Source organism: Nicotiana tabacum, chromosome 16, assembly GCF_000715075.1.
Source record: "Nicotiana tabacum cultivar K326 chromosome 16, ASM71507v2, whole genome shotgun sequence".
In the NCBI taxonomy this organism is placed as follows: domain Eukaryota; kingdom Viridiplantae; phylum Streptophyta; class Magnoliopsida; order Solanales; family Solanaceae; genus Nicotiana; species Nicotiana tabacum.
In genome coordinates this window covers 65,003,956-65,027,060 of record NC_134095.1, presented here as the reverse complement: position 1 = coordinate 65,027,060, position 23,105 = coordinate 65,003,956, and the positions used below count along the sequence as shown (strand labels likewise).

Here is a 23,105-nt window from a genome sequence, read left to right as displayed (position 1 = left end):
AGCAGTCCCATAGGCCTCCCAAGAGGAAGAGGATGATTCCCCGAGCAGACGATGCAGTCATCCAGTTGGCAGACCCACCGGAGACCTCCTCCAGTCAGCCACATGATGACCTCAGGAGACAGTCCAGGCCCAGGTCCCAGCAGTAAAGCAGTAGGCCGTAAGGAACCAGTCTGAGGTTTCCGAGCATATTGAGGACCCAGGGACCACTCAGGAGCCCATGCAGCCAGACGGGCCATAGGGAGTCTCTATATCATTTCCCCCTTTTTCTTTTTGGTGCTTATTTGGTTTAGTTGGCATTGGGGGCAATGCCAGCTTTCATTTGAGGGGGTAGGCCCTACTTTTATGGATTTGGATTATTGTATATATTTGACAGTTTTTATGCTTTCTTTATTTTTCATCTTTGTATATAATTTTAACATTTCGTTACATTTCTCGTACTTTTATTTTTTTTTACTTTGGGTCTATATATAAAGTTATGTTACATTGTACATAATCATCACATCTATTGTATATTCGATTAAATCTCATCGTGTATATATTCATTTTACTTGCCGCAATTTTTCTCTTTTAGCTTCTTATTTATGTCCGTAGCTTCTTGTTCTAAACATTTGCAATAAGCTTTTGGTTTTCTTAATGCCACGGTTCTTTCCAAAGGTGGAGTTTGTGTGAATCGGGTATGATGGATGGCGTGACAACCTTCTTAAGGGTTTGAGTCCGTTTTTCTTTTTTCTTTTTAGTAGTTAGTGGTAAGGATACCTCAAGCAAAGTTTCACTTGGGCCTAGCACATTTGCCTTTGATCTCATGGTCAAAAATAAATTATTGTATTTAGGATGGTGAAAGTCGCGACTTTGAGATTCTTATGTTGACCTATATTAATCAAGTGGTTTTTCGGGACCATTGTGTGCTCAAATCTTATCTAAGGTCGTTGTGGGCCCCCGACTCTGTGTCTTTAGCAATCCCATAGCGTGTGGTGAGAAATTGCATTGCAAGTCCAAGTCCCGATCCATTGGTCTAGAACTTGCCCTGAATGTTTGTTGAGGCGAAATCCTAAGTGAATTCTAACTTGAGACATGATTATAAGCTCTCTTTGGTCCAAATGATAGCTTGAACACTTCCATAACCTACCAATGATAAGATCCCTAGTCAACCCGTTTGAGCCTTAGACCTTTTTCCTTCAAAGAATCATGATACAAGCCTTTACCCGTTCTATAAGATACCCTCTCTTGGCACCCGATCTTTTCCTTAGAACATGGAAAAAGTATAAGTTTGGGGGGAGAGATGAGCATTTCAACAAAGTGGTAAAAAGGCACAAAATGAAGAAAAGGAAAGACAATGAAAAAGGAAGAAAAGCAAAAAGACAAAAAGAATGTTCACTATGTAAGAGAATAAAAAGGGATTCAAGAAAAGTAAAGAATGAAAGGTGTGGAAGGTTGAAAAAGGAGAAAAGATTTGAAATGAATAATAAAGAGTGACAGTGTGTATCTCTAACCCCTTAGAAAGAAGTGAAAAGACTCAAAAAGTCAAGTGAATGTGTGCCAAAATGAAACAAAAGAAGTGCTTAAGGGAAGATGGAACCTACTTAGACCATACATTGCCTACCCTGAACCAAAAGCCTTCACTATGTCTCCGCAAAAGCCCTATATGATCTTGAGTTGAATGAAGCTTACATTAGTGGTGACTCACATAAGGGGCAAACATATGATACCTAGATTTGGACTTGTGACTTTTCTTTAAGAGAGATGAGTGATTTTCCATTAACCTCGTTCTGAGTGCTACTATTCTAAAGGTGAGGTTTGCTTAGGGAGAGTTGAGGATGTGTAAGTTTGGGTTCCACAATGGCCAAAGTAATAGAAATAGTTCTTTGATGTGCTGAGTCAACTCTTGATGCTTTTGTGCCACACTTAATCCATGGTGTTTCAAAGAGTAAATGTTGTTAATGATTCATTTGTATTGAGGGCAATTGTTAGTCTCAATTGATGCTAGATGAGGTTACTTTAGGACAACTGAAATTTCCTTAAGGGGTGAGTCTTATTTTGTTGCTTGAGGTTAAGCAAAAGCTTAAGCTTGGGGGAGTTGATAACTAGGGATTTTGATGCATTTTATACTCCTTCTTGCTTATGTTTGATTAGAAATTTGTATAAAATAGTCCCAAAAGGCTCACAAGTTGTGCTTGATTGTAGGTTTGATCAACAAAGTGACAAGATATCAAAGATCAGCTCAAAAAGTTGTGAAACTTGCACAAGTACCAAGACAAGACAAAGCTCAAGCAAAACAGGCCCAATGCGGCCGCACACCATTCTGTGCGGTCCGCACAAGTGAGGTTTAGAGAAGGTGATTTCCAGACCAACAGGCAATGCGACCACATGAGATTTAATGCGATCCGCATTGAAGTCACTGCGGCCACACTTGATTTAGAGCGGTCCGCATAACCAAAGATCAGAGAGTGCCAGTTTTGGAGATTGAAGTCAATACGGTCCGCACTCCATTTCATGCGGACCGCACAAGAAGCCATCGCGGCGGTAGTCCATTTTGTGCGGTCCACATTGCCCGAGTTCAGAGAGCTGGATTCTCAAGCTTAGAGCTTTAGCGAGGCCGCACGTGATTTTGTGCGGTCCGCACTAGCCCCGTAAGGGTATTTTTGTCCAGACTTTTCAGCTTAGTATAAATAGCTTTTTTCCCATTTTTAAGTCATCAGATAGTTTTCTCTTCAGAGCTGTGCTCGTGACTTCATAGTTTTAGCTATTTTGAATAATTTTAGCTACATTTCAACATTGAATCTTCTTGTTTCATTTAGTAATTAATTAATATGAGTTTTTCTTCATCTAGTTCTTTGTTTTCTTCTCTAATTATGAGTAGCTAGACCCATAAGCTAGGGTTGTGGCTCAACCCTAGTGTGGGTAATTGATGGGTCTTGTATTTTAGGGCTAGATTGACTATGGGTGTTTGATATTTGGGCTAATTTCATGTTTAATTGCTGAATTAGTGGTTGCAAACACTAGTTTGTGTTTAGTTGACTTGAGCTCTTCTTGAGAAAGAGAGCCTAAGTCTCTGAAATTGGTCCAACAAGGAATTGGGGCGTATTCAAGAGATTGATAGCCCCAATCAAAGGGATAAACCTCGAGAGAGTAATACCCGACTTGAACCTTGATTGCTTGTGCAAATTTGTATACCCAATTGGTCTTGAGATCGAGCAAAATCACTCAAACCACCAAGAGGTGTAAAGTGGGTAAAATCGTGCAAATGTTATATCATACTCCCCAAATATATCAATCATGTCTTATATTCAAGTACCCGTCAATTGACCACCTAGGCGAAGGTCACTACCGTAGTGCCTTTTAACCATTTGAACAACTTGCAATAGTTTACTCTTAGTTTATTCCAGTTTAATTTAACATTGTAGTTTGAAAAAAGTAGAAGTAAAACAAAAAGCCAAAAATGTTAAGAAGTGCAATTTGAAACACATACACGACTCTAAATTAGATAAATATCCAACTCCAACATCTAGCTCCCTGTGGAAATCTATCCCGACCCTAAATCAGGTTAAAAGATGCTTCGACCCTCTCTTGCTACTCAATAGTAGTGCAGTGTAGGCTCCGATCAGATGGTAAGTTTGTTAGATCATCAAAACACAAAGTAAAGTACTTATGCCCAATGTACTTGTAACCTATCATCCAAGGTGGAGCTATGAACGAAGAGATTAAAACACTTAAAGAAAAACACACCTGGAGATGGTAGACTTGCCAGAAGGGAAGAAGCAATTGGTTCTAAGTGGGTATTCAAAATCAAATACAAGTCAAATGGTGAGGTTGAGAGGTTCAAGGCATGACTGGTTGCAAAAGGATACACTCAACAAGAAAGGTTAGACTACCATGAGACATTTTCACCAGTTGCTAAAATGGTAACTGTGAGAACAGTCCTTAGCATAACAGCCTCAAATGGGTGGATCTTATATCAAATGGATGTCAATAATGCATTCCTATAGGGTGATTTATATGAGAAAATGTACATGTTATTTCTACAAAGTTTCCAAAGCCAGGGGAGAATAAAGTCTACAAACTAGTGAAGTCACTCTATGGCTTGAAACAGGCTTCGAGACAATGGAATATTAAGCTCACATATGCCTTAGTAGGAGCAGGATACCAGCAGAGTACAAATGATCACCCCTTATTTACTAAGCAATCAAGACAGGACATTGTTGTCATCTTGGTGTAAGTTGATGATCTTTTAATCACAGGTAGCAACATGTCCTTAGTAGAAGAGGCCAAGAGTACTTTGCATACCAAATTCAAGGTCAAGGATTTAGGGGAACTTAGATATTTCTTGGGTATAGAAGTAATGAGATCAGATAAGGGCCTACTGCTAAACCAAAGGAAATATGCATTGGAGTTGATTTCTACCACAAGATTAGCTGAAGCTAAAAATTCTTCTACTCCCATTGAGACAAATCAAAAACTGACTACCACAGAGTAAGACAAACATGTAGGACACAATGGAGATAAAGAATTGCAGGATATAGCAAGTTACCAGAGGTTAGTGGGAAAACTGCTCTATTTAACCATCACACGTCCTGACATTTGTTTTGCTGTGCAAGTGTTAAGTCAGTTCATGCAACATCCAAAGCAATCTCACATGGATGCTGCACTTAGAGTAGTTAGATATATCAAAGGCTCACCTAGATTTGGTATGTTCCTAAAGAGGGGTCCTATCTCTCATCTCACTGCCTACTGTGATTCTGATTGGGCAGCATGTCCAAATACGCGAAGGTTAATTACTGGATATGTTATAAAACTGGGAGAATCTTTACTATCACGAAAGTCCAAGAAGCAGCAAACAATAAGTCATAGTTCAGCTGAAGCTGAGTATAAGAGTCTTGCAGTAGTAACAACTGAAATTACTTGGCTAGTTGGCTTGTTAAAGGAATTGAATATTGCTTTACAACAACCAGTTGATCTCTATTGTGACAACAAAGCTTCTCTCCAAATTGTAGCAAATCCTATATTTCATAAACGAATAAAGCATATAAAAATTGATTGTCATTTTATCCGAGAGAAGATAAAAATGGACTGCTCATACCTCATCATATCTCAACAAAGCTTCAGTTGGAAGACATCATGACAAAAGGACCTGGTGTTGTACAACACTGTTTTCTTCTTTTCAAGCTAGGAGTGTTCTATGTATTTCACTCTCCAGCCTGATGGGGAGTCTTGGGATATAATGGACCAAATTGTACACAATAGAAGTAGAAGGGAGTTGTTTTGAGTTAGTTAATATTAGTTACTTATTAGTGGCTGTTTTGACAGCTGTAAGTGAGCTTTTAGTTAGTTAGCACTATATAGTACAGCCTTGTATTGATCAACAATTCCAGAAGAATACAATTACGATTTCCCTTCTTCCTCACTTCATTTCTCTATTTTCTCGAGCTAGAATCAAACATAGTACATTGACAAACAATCTTCTTGGTCTAAGAGCAGCCTGAAATTTACACTCAGCGTGAAGGAAAGTGCTTTTACTAGTGAAGTCGGTCCCCGAAATTCCAATGACAAAGTCAAAATTATAGTGGCCTCCTTAAAATTAGTTTTCTAACTTTTTTGATTAATAAATAGAACTAGATCTCGACCTGCCTTTCTCACACCAACAAAAATAGATCGCAACGCCTAGGGGCGGATACACGTATACCCAAGCGGCGTTTGTGATGATCCACAAGGTTATCTCATATTTTTGAACCCAATTCGGAGTTCCGAGGCCTTTAAGACGTTATATTCTTTTTCCTCGATTTGCGTGCAGTTCGGGCGCGTTTTCGAAAAGCCTTTGTGTGAAAATTTGAGAAAATGCTAAGTTTTGCCTTTAAAATTGATTTAGTTGACTTCGGTCAAAATTTAGAATAAACAGACCCGAATCCATATTTTGATGGTCCCGGAGGGTCCGTAGTAAAATATAGGACTTGGGCGTATGCCTGGAATTGAATTCCGAGGTTCCTAGCCCGAGAAATAAATTTTTGAAGAAAATTGTTAAACTGAAAATATAATGGTTTTTAGAAATTAAATAATGTTTGATCTTGTTGGTATAGGGCCCGTATTTTGGTTTCGGAGCCCGGTACAGGTCCGTTATGATATTTAAGACTTGTCTGTGAAATTTGGTAAAAACGAAAGTGATTTGACGTGATTCAGACCTTTAGTTGAAAAGTTAGAAGTTTTGAACCTTTCTTAACAATTTCATGCAATCTGATGCTAAATTCATAGTTCTAGGTGTTATTTTGGTGATTTGATCGCGCAAGCAAGTTCGTATGATGTTTTAAGACTTGTGTGCATATTTGGTTTGAAGCCCCGAGGGCTTGGGTGAGTTTTGGTTAGGCTACGACATGATTTTGGACTTGGGAAAATGTTGCTGGTATGCTTCAGCTATTGCAGACCCCTGATCTCGCAAATTGTGAGATCAGGCATCGCAATTGCGAGCCCTGCAGGGTCCGCTTTTGCGAGCCTTTCTTCGCAAATGCGACTAGGAGACTGGGCCAGCAGAGTTCGCAAATGCGAACGAACCTTCGCAAATGCGAAGTAGTCAGGGAAGAGGGATCATCGCAAATGCGACCAAAGGTTCGCATTTGCGAGCTTCGCAATTGCGAAGCTTAGGTCACAAATGCGATACCTGCAACCGCGCAAAAAGGGACTTAGATGGGATTTTTGATTCATTTCTCAAATTTTCAAGCCCTAAACTTCAAGAGGCGATTTTTCAAAGACCATTTCTTCCCCAAATCATAGGCAAATGATTCTTAGCTCATTTCTTTCAATCTATTTCATCTTTTTATAAGATGTCATCCTAGAATCTAGGGTTTTTAATGGCGGAATTGAGTATTTTTGGGTAAAACTTAGGGATTTCAAAATTTAGAGATTTAGACCTCAAATTGATGTCGGATTCCAAAACCAATTGTATATGCGGGCTCGAGGGTGAGTGGGTAATCGGGTTTTGGTTTGAACTTCGAGTTTTGACCAAGCGGTCCCGGGGTCGATTTTTGACTTTTTGGGAAAAATATTGGTAAACTTGTAATTATGAATTGGAATTGATTTCTTTAGCGATAATTAATGTTATTAAGTTAATTATGACTATATACGAGTGGATTGGAGGTGGAATCGAGAGGTAAAACGGTAATTGAAGCTTGATTTTGGCCGTGGAATCGAGGTAAGTATTGTGACTAACCTTAGCTTGAGGGATTAAGTGTTGTTGCCTTATTTACTACTCCCTCTGTTCCAGTTGATGTGAACATATTTCCTTTTTGGTCCATTCAAAAAAGAATGACGTCTTTCTAAATTTGGTAACAATTTAGCCTACACTTACAATTCTACCCTTAATGAGAAGCTTTTATAACCACACAAATACTCTGGACCCCCTTTTAACTTGTTTAGGTCCACAAATTCCAAAAGTCTTCATTTTTTGTAAACTCCGTGCCCAGTCAAACAGGTTCACATAAATTGGAACAGAGGGAGTACTTGTTTAGTTATTGAGTACAACGTATAGGTGAGGTGACGAGTATCTATACGTTGTTGTTAGGTCATAACATGCGAGTGAATCTTATACTTGTGACTATTGTGTTTCTTTATACATACTGTTCATGCTTAAACTAGTTATTCTTTATGTTAAACTAGTCTTATTATGTTTTCCTGGTGTTGGATAATTGTTGAGTATTGACTCAAGTTGAGAATCATATAGTGAAGTTAAATGTTGAAGCGAGGTTATTTATTGATAATTTCCCTTGTAGGATTGATACTATTTCTGCTGTTTGGGTGAGGAAGAGTGTAAAGCACGAAGAGTGATGCCGTGTAATGTTTTGTGAGCGAGTGATAATGCACGAAAGGGTGATGACGTGCCATATTCTGTGAGTGTTGATGCAAGAAGGGTAATGTCGTGCCGTATTCTGATATTGATAATGCACGAAGGGTGATGCCGTGCCGTTTCTGTTGTTTCTTAAGCACGAAGGGTAATGCCGTGCACATGATTGCTGTGTTATTACTTTTGTCGATTCAAAGAATGATATTTACTGATTTCCTGTTCTGTACTATTTTCAGAATATTCGTAGTCCCCTCAACATGTTTTCCCCTTCCCGTTATGATCTGTTAAATTTATGTTATTATTATTCTCTCGTTTATGATTTAACTGCACAAGTTTATATTATTGTCGTGTCCTAGCCTCGTCACTACTTCGCCGAGTTTAGGCTCGACACTTACCAGTACATGGGGTCGGTAGTATTGATACTACACTCTGCACTTTCTTTGCAGATTTCGGTGCCGGACCTCATGAGTAGAGTTGGGTTGTTGCCTTCAGTCCACAGGAGACCCAAGGTAGATCTGTCGGCGTTCGCAGATCTTGGAGTCCCCTTCCCTCTATCTTAGATTTCCTGTCTCTTTTCATTTCGAGAACATATGTATTTCCTTTAAACCGGTGTTTGTGGAAAATTCTTAGAAGTTCGTGGATTGTGACACCAGATCTTTAGGGTTAGCCGTGCATTAGTGTTTTAAACTGTTAAAATTTTTTTGCACTTCATATATGTTTAGTTTAAATTAATGTTAATTACTGTTTTGGTTAATGATTAATGTGTTAGAACTGTATCTGTTGGCTTGCCTAGCATTCTATGAGTTAAGCGCCATCACGATCCCGACAGTGAAAAATTTGGATCGTAACAGTGTCACGTGACACCGCTTCGTCGGAAACATCTACTACATACATACAAAGAATACTTGACAAACATATATTATTTGTTTCCAATGACATCACTTAGCAATTCACATTGCGTTGTCCACTGGTTAAGCATGTCTTTCCTTTGCAAGGGTCGGGGGATCAAACCACAAAAGCCACATTAATTCCTTACACTTTTTAGCCCCATTGTCTGAAAATAGCATGGATGAACTATGAAGCTCTCGTAATATTCCAAGTGATAAATATTTCTATTTCTATAGAATTACTAATCCTAAACTTTGTAAAGGACTACGTAATTCTACTTATACAGAAAAATTGTCTTGTTCTTTTTCATTTCCTTCAATATAGATGAAGAATTAAAAGATAGAATATTTATGTTTGTGGTGAAATTTCTTTAATTATTTACTATCGTTAATTAGTAGCTTTATAATTCAATATTCATTTTAGTTTTTAGATGTGACATCGCTTGTGAATAATTCTGCGTACGCCACTGGCCAACCAAGGAGGAATGCGTGTTGACGTTTCGTGACATAGGCCTCTAACCTGATCTAACTACCTTATCCGTAGCTTACAAGCTGTGTCATAGTGCATACGAATTCTTGAATATACAATCTCAGAAATAATATGCAACATAGGATTATATGATAAGGAAGACATTGTTTTTAAAAAATAAAAAAAGGAAATACGTACAAATAAACTTATCTCTCCCAATCCATATTCCATATCCGAATGCAACTCTCCTATAGTGCTTATTTTGATATCTCCAAGACTCTCCGCTTCCCCATCCATCCACCTGACTGGTTTCCAGGTTGGTTCGGGTGCTCAAACACTATCGCAATCTCTCCCTTGTGAGGCTTGACCACATTCGTCTTCACTCGGAACCAGCAATTATTCATCATTCCCTGATTATTGTACAAAATTAGTTAATTAACATCCAACAAATTGCATGGCACGCAGTTTCAATTTTCAGTGAAGGTTTTTGATTTTAAAAATAAACGTCTTATTCTCACTAGAGAATATAATTAGACCATGGATTCAATAAGGAAGAATAATTATACTATTAGACTATGGATTAAATTATACACATACACTAACAAACTACACTATTTGTATATTGTAACTAGATATGGTAAGTAATTATTTGCTTTATTTCCTAAATTACCAAATCAAGCTTTTTTGCTTATTGTTGTAGAATACTTTAACTTAATAGTGTAATATTTTTACGTCATCAGCGTACATTGGAACTCATTAAACTATGTTGCGAGTTGATAGTTAAAAAGGTAAAAGAGATAGTGAATTTTACCATGACGTTCCAAATAAGCTTCTCGGGTTGAGTATTGAGGGTCTCATCCCAAGCTCGAACAGCAATTTCTTTGGCACTGAGCAAGCCTAACACCTCAACCTCGAGTGACCAAAAGCACCAGCACCAGTACTTGCCATACTTTGTGGGCTTTTCTGGGTGCACTACTCTGCACACTAGCCACGTGTCTCCACCATCCATTGTCACTTCCACACGTGTTACCTTTTTCCCTCCACCTGTGCGTTGTATTTAAAGAAAGAGGAGAAAATTTAAAAGCAAATCCCTTTGGGTTTTTATAGAAAAGAAAAAAAAGAAAACAGAGTCAAACGTATACTAACCAGAATAAGCGTAGCCCTTCAACGTGTAAGGTTGTCGAGCCGTCCACGAGTTAATAGGCAAGATATCTTCATGACTCGGCGTTGTAATAACAGAGTTGATATTGAGCTCATTGATTATGTATTCTGGCTTGTACCACCATCCTGCACACAATTATATTCATCGCGCAAAACATTCCAAAATCTCTAATTTTTAGTGTACATCACTATACATAGAGGGTTAACAGCTAACCTATGAAAAGAAAAAAAACAGCGCGCTACCCTGTAACTGTAAAGACGAGTTAGCATTTCCCAATGTATATATGTCCCGTTATCCTTAACCTTCCTAAAATATGACAACTTATAATTGACCTAAGAAAGACAGAAAAAACAAGTATGCAAGACACAACATATTCAATTAGTCGTGATCTATTATAATAAGTACAAACTATTAACTTGAGAATATTGTAATTATACATTGTAACGTGTTACCTATATGATAGTATTTACATTGTATATATAAGTTTAACTATCAAAAATAGAGTATATATAAGTTTAATTCAACTAAAAGTACGTTATTCCATTGTTGCCACTAATGTGATAATGTAAAGTTAGTTTTAGACTATGCATCAGAGTGAAAAATTCAAATAATTTTTATGAACTTAAATCTCAAATGCTGTGTAACGTGTATAGAAATTAGTTAATACATCAAATTAGAACCTCTAATACACTGATACAGTAAGGAATTTGTTAATACCACCATATCTATTGAGAAATACTTCCTCCATCGCAATGTATGTGAAGATGTTTGAATGGTGCGGAATTTTTTAAAGAAAAAGACCTTAAAATATTCCATATATATTTATGGTTATAATTTAATAAATTATTTTATAAATAAAAAAATTATTTTTTTAGAATAAACTAAACATAAAAGAATGTCAACATATATAAAAGGGAGTAACTAATTAAGGTAACCACTCACAAATAGTGAGACGAGTGACTTGGTAGCATGTTAAAATATACTACTAGTAGTGTAAAGATATGCCTCTATATATATATATATATAAATTAAGTCCTTGCAGTAGACAACATAATGTGTATTGAAACATGTAGCTTGTCTTATTTTCCCCTTTTATGGTGTTAAGCTATAGATATCTTTTGGATAAATTAAACTCATAATTATACTAAATGGACAAATTAATTAGTCATCTTAATTCAGAATTACGTACCATCAGCATTAGCAAGTTCAGCATTAACATGAGAAGGAAGAACTCTATTATCCTTGTAATGATAATAGCTCACGGACTCTTGGGTAGTGACTACAATTCTTTTCAACCACTTCACCATTCTTCCGCCAATGAATCCTGGAATAATCATTCGTGCTGGAAACCCGTGGTCGGGTGCCAATTTTTCTCCGTTCTGCATGTAAGCTATGATGATATCTCGTGCTGGATCCATTGCAAATTCCTTCTCAATGCTGGTTCCATACTTTGAACCACAACCTCCGGGCAATACATCCGCACCTTCGAAACAAACGTTAAGAGCCCCTTTTTTCCTGCTATAAATACCGCACCGTTTCAGCAAGGCGCGAAGGGGTACTCCGCGCCATAGAGTTGTTGAAACGGCAGCGGCACCCCAGTTGAAACCAATGGTTTGTTTAACCATGTTCTGTTCTTTCCTTCGATTGCCAGCACACACAAGCGTAACGGGCAATTCTCTACAAGGGAATTCATTAACCAACTGGTCCATTGTGAATTTCATAGAACGCTTCACTAGACCCGTGACTTCCACGGTCCAGTCATCCCACGTGCCCTTGGGAACCGGTCCGTGGTTACGAACGTAATGAAGTGGGACCGGTGTGATAAAACCGTGGTGCATGAGCCGGTTCAAGGGTGGTTCGGAGTTAAATGGATGTTTTCCAGTAAGACGAATCAAGGAAGCGTTCCGTTCGACCCAATTATCAGCGGTACCTTCGTCCCTAGTGTCGTGAACAGATGGCTCTAACTCTGAATTTCCTTTTTTGATCATTTGAAGGTACTCGTTATTTTGGTGGTCATCTTCATCATCGTCCTCGTCGGATGATAAGTATTTGTCAAGAAAAATGGTGGGGTTTGAAGCATTATTCCGAGGGAAAGAGAGGGTAGGGATAGGACGGTAGGTGTAGGTGCTAGTTCGAACCACGGGTGGTATGCCCCGTTCAAGGCGACTATTAATAAGATTCTGGTTTCTGATAGATCCTGGCATGGCTTTGGTATCTCTCTTAATTTTTCTCACTTTCTCTCTAGCTAGTTTACTACTACTACTTCCTTCCTTTCCTCTTTATATACCAAGATATTTAAACGACTTTCTCAACGACCTTCCTAGTCCATACTGTACAAATGTGGGGCCACGCCAAAATGGCATCTCAATTCTGTTTATTACGCATTCCCAAACGGCAGAGTTAGGTCCCCTTGGCCGTGGGGGAGGGGGTGAGAAAGGGTACATGAATGGTTGTGATTTTTGTTTAGGGGCTGCCTATATGTAGCAAAGAGGTTACGGTGCAGCTGTTGCTTCGGGCTAACAGCCGCTTCTTGTTTGTCAGGGTCGTGTCATCTGTGACATAGTATGCAATCATGATTTAAAAAATATCTTTTCACAATTAGATCATTTAACAAATTATTAGAAAGTATTTAACTAAATATAAATTGGTAAAATACCAGCTTTGGGGTAAAAAAGAGATACCAAAGCCATGCCAGGATCTATCAGAAGAGCTAAATACCTTTTGGAGTAAATAATTCTACGCCCATAGTATACATAGCTAAATCCTTCAGGTAGTGGCCGCATTATATAAGGGTCGATATTACTACGCCTAATTCTTTCTTTTTTTTTTGGGTAATTGTGCAACCGCCCTAAGGTTTGATTTTCGTAGCATATGTTTTTGATCGAGTGTTAAGCAAAGACCAGGCGAATTCTAGCCATGTTGAGACTTGAGTCTAAACAAATCGACAAAATAACGAGTCGAGCTGAGCCGAATCCAAACAATATTGTACTCAATTAATCTTCCACACTGTAAAGAGTCGAGCCAGATTTGAATTGAGGGGTGGAGGGCTGGACGAGGGTCCAAAGGTTTTTTTGTCCTAGGGCCATATCAAATTACGTCTGCGGATATGCAGCCATTTAATTTCTTGTTTCCCTGTGTTTTGCCTTGAATATATACTGAAGATGTCAGAAATAAACTATAGTTGTATAATCAAAAATAGTTGCAAGTAAGTGTGATACTAAATATAGATTGGTAATTTACAAATTACGGAATAAAGTTGTTCTAACCGGATAAGTGCACTGCTAGTATAGAAAAAAATTTGCCGCACCTAAGGAATAATCGTGGTTGTCTACTGCCATGAACCTTCATGAAAAGATCCTGAGAATTAACTCATATTCAAGAAGCAATTTAGTTCCATCCTCAACACAAGTCATCTGAAAACTATAAATCTTCAGTTGGCCGGTGTTACTATAGTTAACAAAGACTCAGCTTAATTGTCTAATCTGTTTACCCGTAAAACAATGTTGGAAAATAAATATATCCCGCTCAGGAATAATATGCATGGTAAATAATAATAACGCAAGAGAGTAACAATGACACCAAATCTTTTAATGAAGCCACTATAATATTGCAATTTTGTAGTGTCAAAAGACTATAACGACTCAAAAGAAATAACACTCTTTATTTTAAATATCTTACCACAATATTACTCTCACTCTATTTTCTCATAGGCTATAAAATAGTCTGTGAATTACTCTCACAGCTCTAATACTTCTCTCTTATTTTGGTGTGTTTTAAATGAAGAACGGAGGCTTCTATTTATAGCAACAGCTGCCGTCCAAATAGCCAATGAAATTGACTTGTTGCCGATTTGGTCATGCAATTTGCATTTGCAATTTGCCTACAATTTATCAACAAGTTTGGCACCCACAATTGCTGTAAGGCCCCGTAATCTTTTTTACCTAAAACCCGGAATTTCGTAGTGCTGAGGTACGCTTATATGTTTGTGATTGGAGAGATTCTTCGCGACTTGCAAGCTCGCCGCGGCTTGGACTTTTTGGGTCGAAGAATGCACTAAATGGTGGATGGAAAATTTTGGCTGAAGAGAGCGATTCTGTGGCCAAGTTTGCGACTGTAGAATCATTTTGCGGGCCGCATATCGTCCATAAAGTGGAGCAGAAAACTTTTGGAAATTTGAAGGTCAATTGTACGGTCCATTATGCGATCGCATATCCATTATGCGGACCGCATTTCTATCGTGGAATTGGAATGAAAAATTCGAAAGGGGGATTCTGCGGCTCATTCCGCGGTCACAGAACTAGTATGCGGACCGCATATCAGCCGCAGACTGGTCCAGTTTTTGAGCATAATTTTTCGTGGCTATTTTGCGGGCCGCATATTGATTATGTGGTACGGTCTGCAACCGAAGTCCTGAAAAATGTTACCCGACCCCATTTTTATAAAAACCATTTGGGGGTTATTTTGGCTGATTTCATCCGATACTTTAGAGAGTGGTGAGAGTATCTTAGAGAGAGAAAGAGGAAACCTAGCCATATTGCTCATCAAATCTTGCTCAAGCCTTGAAATTCCACAAGAAAGCTCACTAGGTCTTCATCCTAGAGGTAAGATTCTATACCCTAACTCTTAATTGCGAAATTTAACTAAAAATTGGTAATTGGCAATGTAATTATTGGGTAAGGGAGTTGTTTATTTTGCATGTATGTGTTATCAAAGGGTGTAGGAAGGTTGTAAGCTAAAAATGGCAAAGAATGGGTTGTGGAATGATGGAATCCTCCATAAAAGGACCTTGAAACCTTAATGCACACCTAGTGTTTGAGAAAATGCTCAAATGAGCTAGAACCATGATCATCTTCCTAATTTTGGTTCAATTTGTTATAATTCTAAAATAAATTGAAGTTGCTAAGAATTCCGGAATATTTTAGAGTTTGAAGAAGCTCACTTGAGGTATGTTGGCTAAACTTCTTTCTTAGAATTGAACTCCACGATGTTCATGTAAGTTATGTAAGACCCGAGTTGATCACTATGAAATTGGCTATTCCGAGTAAACTTGTGTTGAAAGATTTATGTTCAGTATGTGTTCCGAATGCTTTTATCATGCTATGTTATCATTTTCGAATATGTTAAAAGTATGGGTTGTGTGTTATAAATGTTATAACTTCAAGTCAAGTTTGAATGAAGGTGATTATGCCAAATTATGTGAAAAATCTCTATATGTCTAAGACTCTTAATTGCTCGCATGTGTACCTAAAGTCGTGAATGGAAAAGTCTTATTGTTGATAATGATAATGATGTGTAAAAGTGAAAAGGGGATCATGAAATATGAAACACGACCAAGTGCCAAGAATAATGTTATAATTGTGTAAGGCCCCGTGAAAATTTTACTCAAAAACTCGAAATCTCATAGTGCCAAGTTAAGAATATGTGTTCAGACCTTTTGGATTGATCTGTGCATTACAAAGTTAAGGAAAAATGCTTTTCAGAAGAGCGCGTTTCTGCGGCCCATTATGTGGCCGTATAACAGCAATGCGGGCCGCATATCTGCTGCAGAGTGAGTCAGAATGTTGGCTAATTTTGAGGACAACTATGCGGCTAATTATGCGATCGCATAATCGATATGTGGGCCGCATAGTCATCGCATAACCTCCTTGAGATTTTTGCAAAAGGCAGTTCTGCGGTGCATTATGTGATCGCATAATAGGTATGCGTACAACATATTGGTCGCATACCCGGGCAAATTATTCAAATCTTGAGGGCTACTTTTGCGGTCCTTTTTGCGAGCATATCAGTTATGTGGTCGCATATGTGACCTCAGATTGAGTCGAGGCTCCTATTTTTTAACTTTTAAAACCCGACCTCATTCCGTTAAAAATACCACATTAGACCCTCTTGTGCTATTTTCTACTACATCTAAAGTGAGAGAAAGTGTTCCAGAGGGAGAGGGTGATCCTCACCAAGTCACTACTCAATCATTGCCCAAATCTTTGAAGATTACCAAGAAAAGTTACTAAGCCTTCATCCTAAGAGGTAAGAACTTGTGCCCTAACCTTTGATTTCGAAATTCCTACTAGAATAAGTAATTAACAAGTGGGTTCATGGGTATAAGGATTGATTATCTTGCATGCATGTTTGACAAAAGGGTATGGGGAGGTTGTGAGCTAAAAATGTAACAAATGGGGTGTAGGATGATAGAATCTTTCACAAAAAAGTCTTAAAATCATAATGCACACTTAGTGCTTGATAATGTGCTCAAGTGAGCTAGAATCTTGATTATCCCTCTAATTTTTGGTTTAACTTGTAATTCTCATAAAATAGATCGAAGTTGCTAGGAGTTCCAGAATTATTGTAAGAATTTAAGGAAAGCTTTATTGAGGTATGTATGGCTAAAACCCTCTCTTCTTAGAAATTAAGCTCCCATGGTGTCCATGCAAATGTTATAAGTCCAAAATTTGATTGATGTAGTACTTGTTATTTCAAGTGAATTGGTGTCGCAAGAATATATTTGAAAGGTGTGTCTTAATGTGTTCAATATGCTATTCTTGGTAAATTGAGGATGTATGAAGATTGTGAACTATGTGCTAAAATGCCTAGATTTCAAGTCAAGTTTGAATTGTGATTATTATGCTGAACTATGTGAATTTCTCTATATGCTTACAACTTGAATTGATATCGTATGTGCCCATTATCTTAAATTGCAAGGTTAATGTTGAAAGTGAAAATGATGTGAAATGTGGGGGAAAAGAATTTGAGTTATGATATGTGGCCTAGTACCTAGTATGATGTGATAATTGTGGCCCCAAGTGCCGATGAACTGATATATGTGTGAACAAAAATTGAAGTGAGATTATTGATGGAAAAGGGAAACGTCTTGGTAAGACGGCTTAGCCGATCGGGCCGTGATCGGACGCCAGGCTACACGCATAGTGGTATTGTGCTGATATTGAAATCGGAAAGTGAGAATGAAATTATGATTGAGGTATATGTCTCAAATGAGGCATCTTAGCCGGTCGGGCCGTGATCGGACTCCGCTCAAGAAAGCGGTGGTATTGTGGATGATGATGCAACAGTATTAAATGTCCCAACTTAAAGCTATGAAATTATGTGAAAGCTATATGATCCCTTTTATTTGATGATATGGTGATTGAATAAAAGCTTTTATTGATCCTTATGATTTCCTTATTCTTGTATCGATAGTTCTTTCTAATGAGATGGTATCTAGTTATACATACTAGTACTATTCCATGGTACTAACGTCCCTTTTGCCGGGGCGCTACATCTTTGAATGGATGTAGGTGGTTCCATAGCAGACAGCGCCGGCCGTAGGTAGTGCAGCATCCTTCTCTCAGCAATCTTGGTGATCTCCTTTTCTTCCAAGGGTTATGCAGTATATCTTTTGTTATAAATTACCACTTTTTGAGGTATAGTTGGGGCCTTATTGCCAGTATTATCATAACTGTCTTTTGTATCTTTAGATACTCCATAGATGTTTGCGTGGGTTATGTACGGTCATTGGATGGGTCACTAGACTATGTTGTACTTCTAAACTCTTGTTCCTCTAAATTTTAACTATATGTAAGTTTGGAAACTTAACTATGATTTAAGGATTGTAATATAAAATGAACTAGCAACGTTACATGTATGATCTTTCCTACTGTCGAATTTAAATGAAGGCATGGTTTCTTGATCATAGTGAGTTGTGTAGAAGGTGTCCAAAAGGCTTGCTCAGTTGGGTTCACTCGACTGAGCGCCGGTCGAGGCTCCCGAGGTTGGGGCGTGACAAGTTGTGTCCACTAGTTCCAATGAATTGAAAAGATGTGAAAGAAGTATGAAATGAGATGGTTGATAGAAAAGGATGATGTCTTGGGTGAGACGGCCTAGCTGATCAGGTCGTGATCTGACGCCATGCTACACACATGGTGGTGATTGTGCTAGAAATTGTAATTGAAATTGTGATTGTGGTTGATGTCTCAAATGAGACGGCCTAGCCGATCAGGTCGTGATCGAACTCCGTGTAAAAGTATGGTGGTATTGTGAAAAATGGTATATCGGTGCTAAAGATCTCCCAACCTGAAAACATGGAAGTTTACTTGAAAACTTATTTGGTCCTTAACTTGATGTTTTGGAATTGTTTAGGCTTCCATTTAATCCTCCCTGGAATATTGTTCATTCTATTGAGAAGGTGTTTAGTTATACATACTAGTGCTACTCGACGGTACTAACGTCTCTTTTGCTAGAGGCGCTGCATCTTTAATGGATGCAGGTGGTTCCACAGCAGGTGACATTAATCAGTGATAGCAGTACACCCTATTCCCAGCTGACTTGGTAATCCCCACTTTATTTCGAGGTCATGTATCTTTTGTTCCTTGTGTATTGTGTTTGAGGTATAGTCGAGGCCTTGTTACCGACACAATCATTATACTTTTTTTATTCAGTAGATGCTCCGTAGGCATAGTGTGGGTTGTATATTGGTGCTGAGAGAGTTAAACAATTTATGTTGTGTTTGAATTACTTGTTCCACTTCAGACTATGAAATATGTGTATTTTGAGACTTTAAAATGAAGTAACGAAATGATTTGGTATTGCGTACATGATCTCTTGTTGTCTAATTAATGAAACATATATTCTCTTAAAACATGAGTGAGTTTGGGTAGAAAGTATCTAACAGGCCTGCTTGACGGGGTTAACTCGGTTGAGCGTTGGTTGCGCTCCCCTAGTTTGGGGTGTGATAATTGCCTTTCTCTCAACCAATAAAAATGAGTTTTGGTAACTTTTCAATTTGAAAGTCTGCGATTGTAGGCACCTACCATTCTATTATATCTTCTTTTCTTTTTGTTTTCTTCAATATGGGCCCCATAAATGGTACACTTGAATTCATAGCGTGGTTTATAGACAAGCGAACTGATTTGATCCCAAAATGATAAAGAAATAGAACAAAAATAAGATTATCGACTAAAATTAAAGAGAAAAGGCAAGCCTGATCTTGGGCTCGGTCTTTCTGAAAGCAAAGCAGAAAGAAAGATAGGGCAATGATAAAATTCTTTAGATTCAGGGGAAAATAGTGAAGTACAGTTTTGCATGCAAAATGTTTTCTATTTCTACAAAGGTTGTTAATCCTATTATTTATAGCTCTACCTAGGGAGACAAGATCCTAGAATCAAGCTCCTCTTGAATGAGAATAAAATTATCATTGATTGGTGCATAACAACTGGCCTTGAATGCAGATATTCTCTATAACAGCTGTTTATTAATGTTATCTGATTTCAAGCCTTTGAGTCTTTACCATCCGTTGCGCTTCCTTCGGGTTCTGTCCTTTACTGGTTACACACTTCATAATCGGTATGGACTATTTGCTGATACAACTTTTGCATGTTCTCGGTTCCATGTGTCACCTTGCTATTTAGTCACTTGTTATCAACCAATTTTACCTCCATACAGATAGTCCCCCTACTTTCCGGTGACGCAACTTAGCGTTACTGAGAAATAGATGAGTATTTATTTCTTGGCGAAAAAGTTCCTGAACCGCCTCTGACATTTGAAAGGACACACGTCTTCTCGTATTTAAGGCTCCGAACACGTGTTTCCCCGTGATTCATCAAGTACTTTTGCCGGATTTCGAGGTAATCATGACCACAATTTTTGTCGTATATATCTTCTCCACTACTCATCTTTTTTACGTCTTCACTTTTACTACTCTTACAATCCTTCTTTTTCTCTGAATTTCCTTAGAGCTTTTATACAACATTCAACTTCCTCAGTAAGAACATCATTTAGCGATCCTTGACCACTATGTCTTTTTACACTGCTTTTCTTGGAAACACTTATCTTCTGATCGGTGGAGGCCCGAAGAAAAACAAAGCCAAAGAGGTTGACACAGAGTCTGAATCTCCAACTTTTAACACTATCATACCACTCTATATTAGCACCTCATCCGATCTTCAAGAACAAACCCCATCTGCAACTTCTCAAAGCTGCAGGTTTTGGCCAGTTTGCAGGTACCCCTGCTCCATTCATCCTTCTAGTATCCCTGCTATGAAGGAGTGCTGAAATAACCCCAATGTTGAAATCCTTGCCCGAGATATGGCAGAGCGAGTTACCTACTCCAGGGAGGGGTTTACATATGTCTATATGTATCTTTTTACTTTGGGTCCCTTTTCTTTAGGGTCGAGTGAAGGGCTCAACCCAATAATTTTAGAATTTTTCCACCGGTACAAGGTTTGCTTAGCACAAGTGGGCCCATCCATATAGAGGGCGGTGGCATACCTTCGTCAATTGTGTACTGAGACCGGAGAAACCATAACTCTTGCACATATGATAAACTTTTACTCCTCTAAGATTTTCCGTAGGGGAGTATTAAACTTCAGCAAGCGTGGTCACCACGCCCTTCTCACCAATGCAGGTGATGACAACGATTGTGGATGGGTGGAACGGTTCGTCGTTATTGCTATCATGGACATCATCCCGACCAGAACTCCAACTTTCCCCGAGTCGTAGAATATTTTCCATAAGCCTTTGGATATTCGTTTCCATTATATCATAAACACAATTTCTTGTTATGTTGATTTTCTCTTTTTTGGCTTCCTTCGTCTCATCTACCTACTGGGAACTACCATGGGCTCACGGTCAGGACCGATGGGTTCAGAAAAATCTGATATTATGACTCCGGAAACCCGTCGGTGGAAAGAAATGGCTCCCAAGTACAAGTGAAAATCTAAGAATCATGGTAAGTGAGTAAAACTCCTTTTTTCTATATCTCAATAATTTACTTAATTATATGATGCCCTAGATTCCAGGAGGGTGCTACAGAATGCCCTCAACCGAAGAAGAGCTCATAGATCTGCCTAAGCCTCCGGTGAAGGTGCTTCTTCTCAGAGTCCCCACCCCAAGGACAAGAAACCGAAGAGGAGACGTTTTTCCTAGGCTGGGACTCAAGAAAAGAGTATAAGGAGAGCATCAACTGAGCCGGCCACATTGGTCATTAATGAGAAGGGGAAGCCAGTGATGAAGAGGTTTCCCTTCAAATAAGAAAAGGATCTTCATCGGCTCAACCGGATGCTCAGCTGGGGGAGCTTCAAAACCCACTAACAGAGGAATTTTAGGTACTCCGGGGTGAAATGGATATGGTTGAGAATGCTGATTCCCGCTTCCCGGCTCCTATTGTTGTCTCCGATCTGAGAAGTTTGGCCCCTAAGCATCTCCTGCCCTCAAATTCTGAACAAGAAACAACCACCATTCCTTCTGTCGTAGCTGCTTCTTATCCTTCCACGCCGACAGTTTCTTACCCATCGACGCCAAATGTCCCTTCTCCACCAGCACCAATTGTATCTCCTCTCCGCTGAACAAGAAAGGGATGCTTCTCCTCCTCAATCTCCTGACCACAGGAACTTGAGAAACACCTATACTATAACTTCCTAAGATCCCCCAGGGAAGGTGAGGCTCCACTCTTTCGATTTCAAAGAAGTTCCATATCCTTTCCAAGCCGGAGGAGCTCGCAAATTATATAAAGTTGCTGGCTTCAGTGAAGGATTGGAAAAGGATGGGCTCCCTCTATGTGGAGGGCATGATAAGTAATAGCATGCACTGTTCGGCACAACTATCATCCTAACTTTCTTCTATCTTCTCTTCTGTGTAAATATTGCCATGATAACCATAACTGTAACTCCCTTTTTTTAAGGCCAACCTTCTTGCTTCTGAGGGCTTGCAAAGGTTGATCCTGGATAAGCAAGGACTTTCTTCCGAACGGGATCAACTTTTGGCTAAAAGGAATCAGCTTGTCGCGCGTCTCCTGGTACTTGAGACAAAAGTTGCAGAGATGAGTGAGATCGAGGCTCGGTTATAGCAAACCGAGCAACATAGAAAGGCCCACAACCAAGAAGTTTCCCAATTACATGAAAAGCTCCAAGAGGCTAAGGCTAAATGGGTCGAACTTCATGATATTGTGACCGCCGCTGCCGAGCGCGAGTCTGCCTTCAAGGAATAAATTAACAACTTGAAGGCCAACTTATGCTCAAAAACTGAGGAGGCCAATGATGCCGAGGAGAAGAGGGCCAAAATGGAATAGAGGCTTAAGAGAACCATGAAGCATAACTACCTTCACTTAACCACCAATGTTAAGCTTGATTTCCTACTTAGTGTAGTGAAGGCTGAAAGAGATGAGCTCCATGCCACAATAGACAAACTTCGAGCAAAACTCCCGGATCAAGAAGATTCCCTTATCTTCGAGAAGACCTATGATATGTATCATATGAAGAGGAAGACTTTGGAAGAAGCCAAAGCAGGCATTGCCAATATTGATGGTTGCATTGCCAATCCCGGGAACTGAAGTTAACTGCTCGTGATAATCTTCCTGCTCATCCCGCTGCAACTGACTCTTCGAATACTAGTTTTGAGTATTTGAGAATCGAAGGGGAGACTAAAGAGAATAAAGGCCCTGAACTGGTAGCGGACTTGACTTCTTCTACCGGAGGGAATGTAGACCCTTCTCTCCCTGTGAGTTCCAGCAGCAAAGAATAGTGTATACATTTTTTTCATCTTATGTATGTTGTTAATACCCAATTTTGCCCCAATTTTGCCCTCATATTTTTTCAATATATATATACTTTCAAAACATCAATTTTGCATCATTATTTAGTTTACAAATCTATACAAGCATTTTTATAATTTTTCATAATTTTTAGAGCTTTTAAATTGATTTTCCTGCATTTAAATTACCTGAATAATTACTAATTACTCCAAATTATTTTGTGATGACTTAGTTATCTAAAATTATTA

General features: G+C 38.7%; 1 protein-coding gene across 1 annotated transcript; it reads right to left on the bottom strand.

Moving 5' to 3' along the window:
• Nucleotides 1-9,299: 9,299 nt before the first annotated feature.
• LOC107820848 (nitrate reductase [NADH] 2-like) lies at nt 9,300-12,777 on the bottom strand. Its single transcript, XM_016647201.2, has 4 exons — nt 11,530-12,777; nt 10,325-10,465; nt 9,990-10,222; nt 9,300-9,588 (listed from the first exon to the last, which is right to left on the bottom strand). The coding sequence occupies exons 1-4, from the start codon at nt 12,542-12,544 to the stop codon at nt 9,436-9,438; spliced, it is 1,542 nt and encodes a 513-aa protein (XP_016502687.1). The 5' UTR covers nt 12,545-12,777; the 3' UTR covers nt 9,300-9,435.
• Between the last annotated feature and the right edge of the window lie 10,328 nt (nt 12,778-23,105).

Coding starts and splice junctions, on each gene's coding strand:
- LOC107820848 (XM_016647201.2), bottom strand. CDS start 12,544: ATGCCAGGATCTATCAGAAACCAGAATCTTATTAATAGTCGCCTTGAA. Junction 10,466..11,529: donor TGAACTTGCTAATGCTGATG/GTACGTAATTCT, acceptor AATTGTGTGCAG/GATGGTGGTACAAGCCAGAA. Junction 9,589..9,989: donor AGCTTATTTGGAACGTCATG/GTAAAATTCACT, acceptor TACAATAATCAG/GGAATGATGAATAATTGCTG.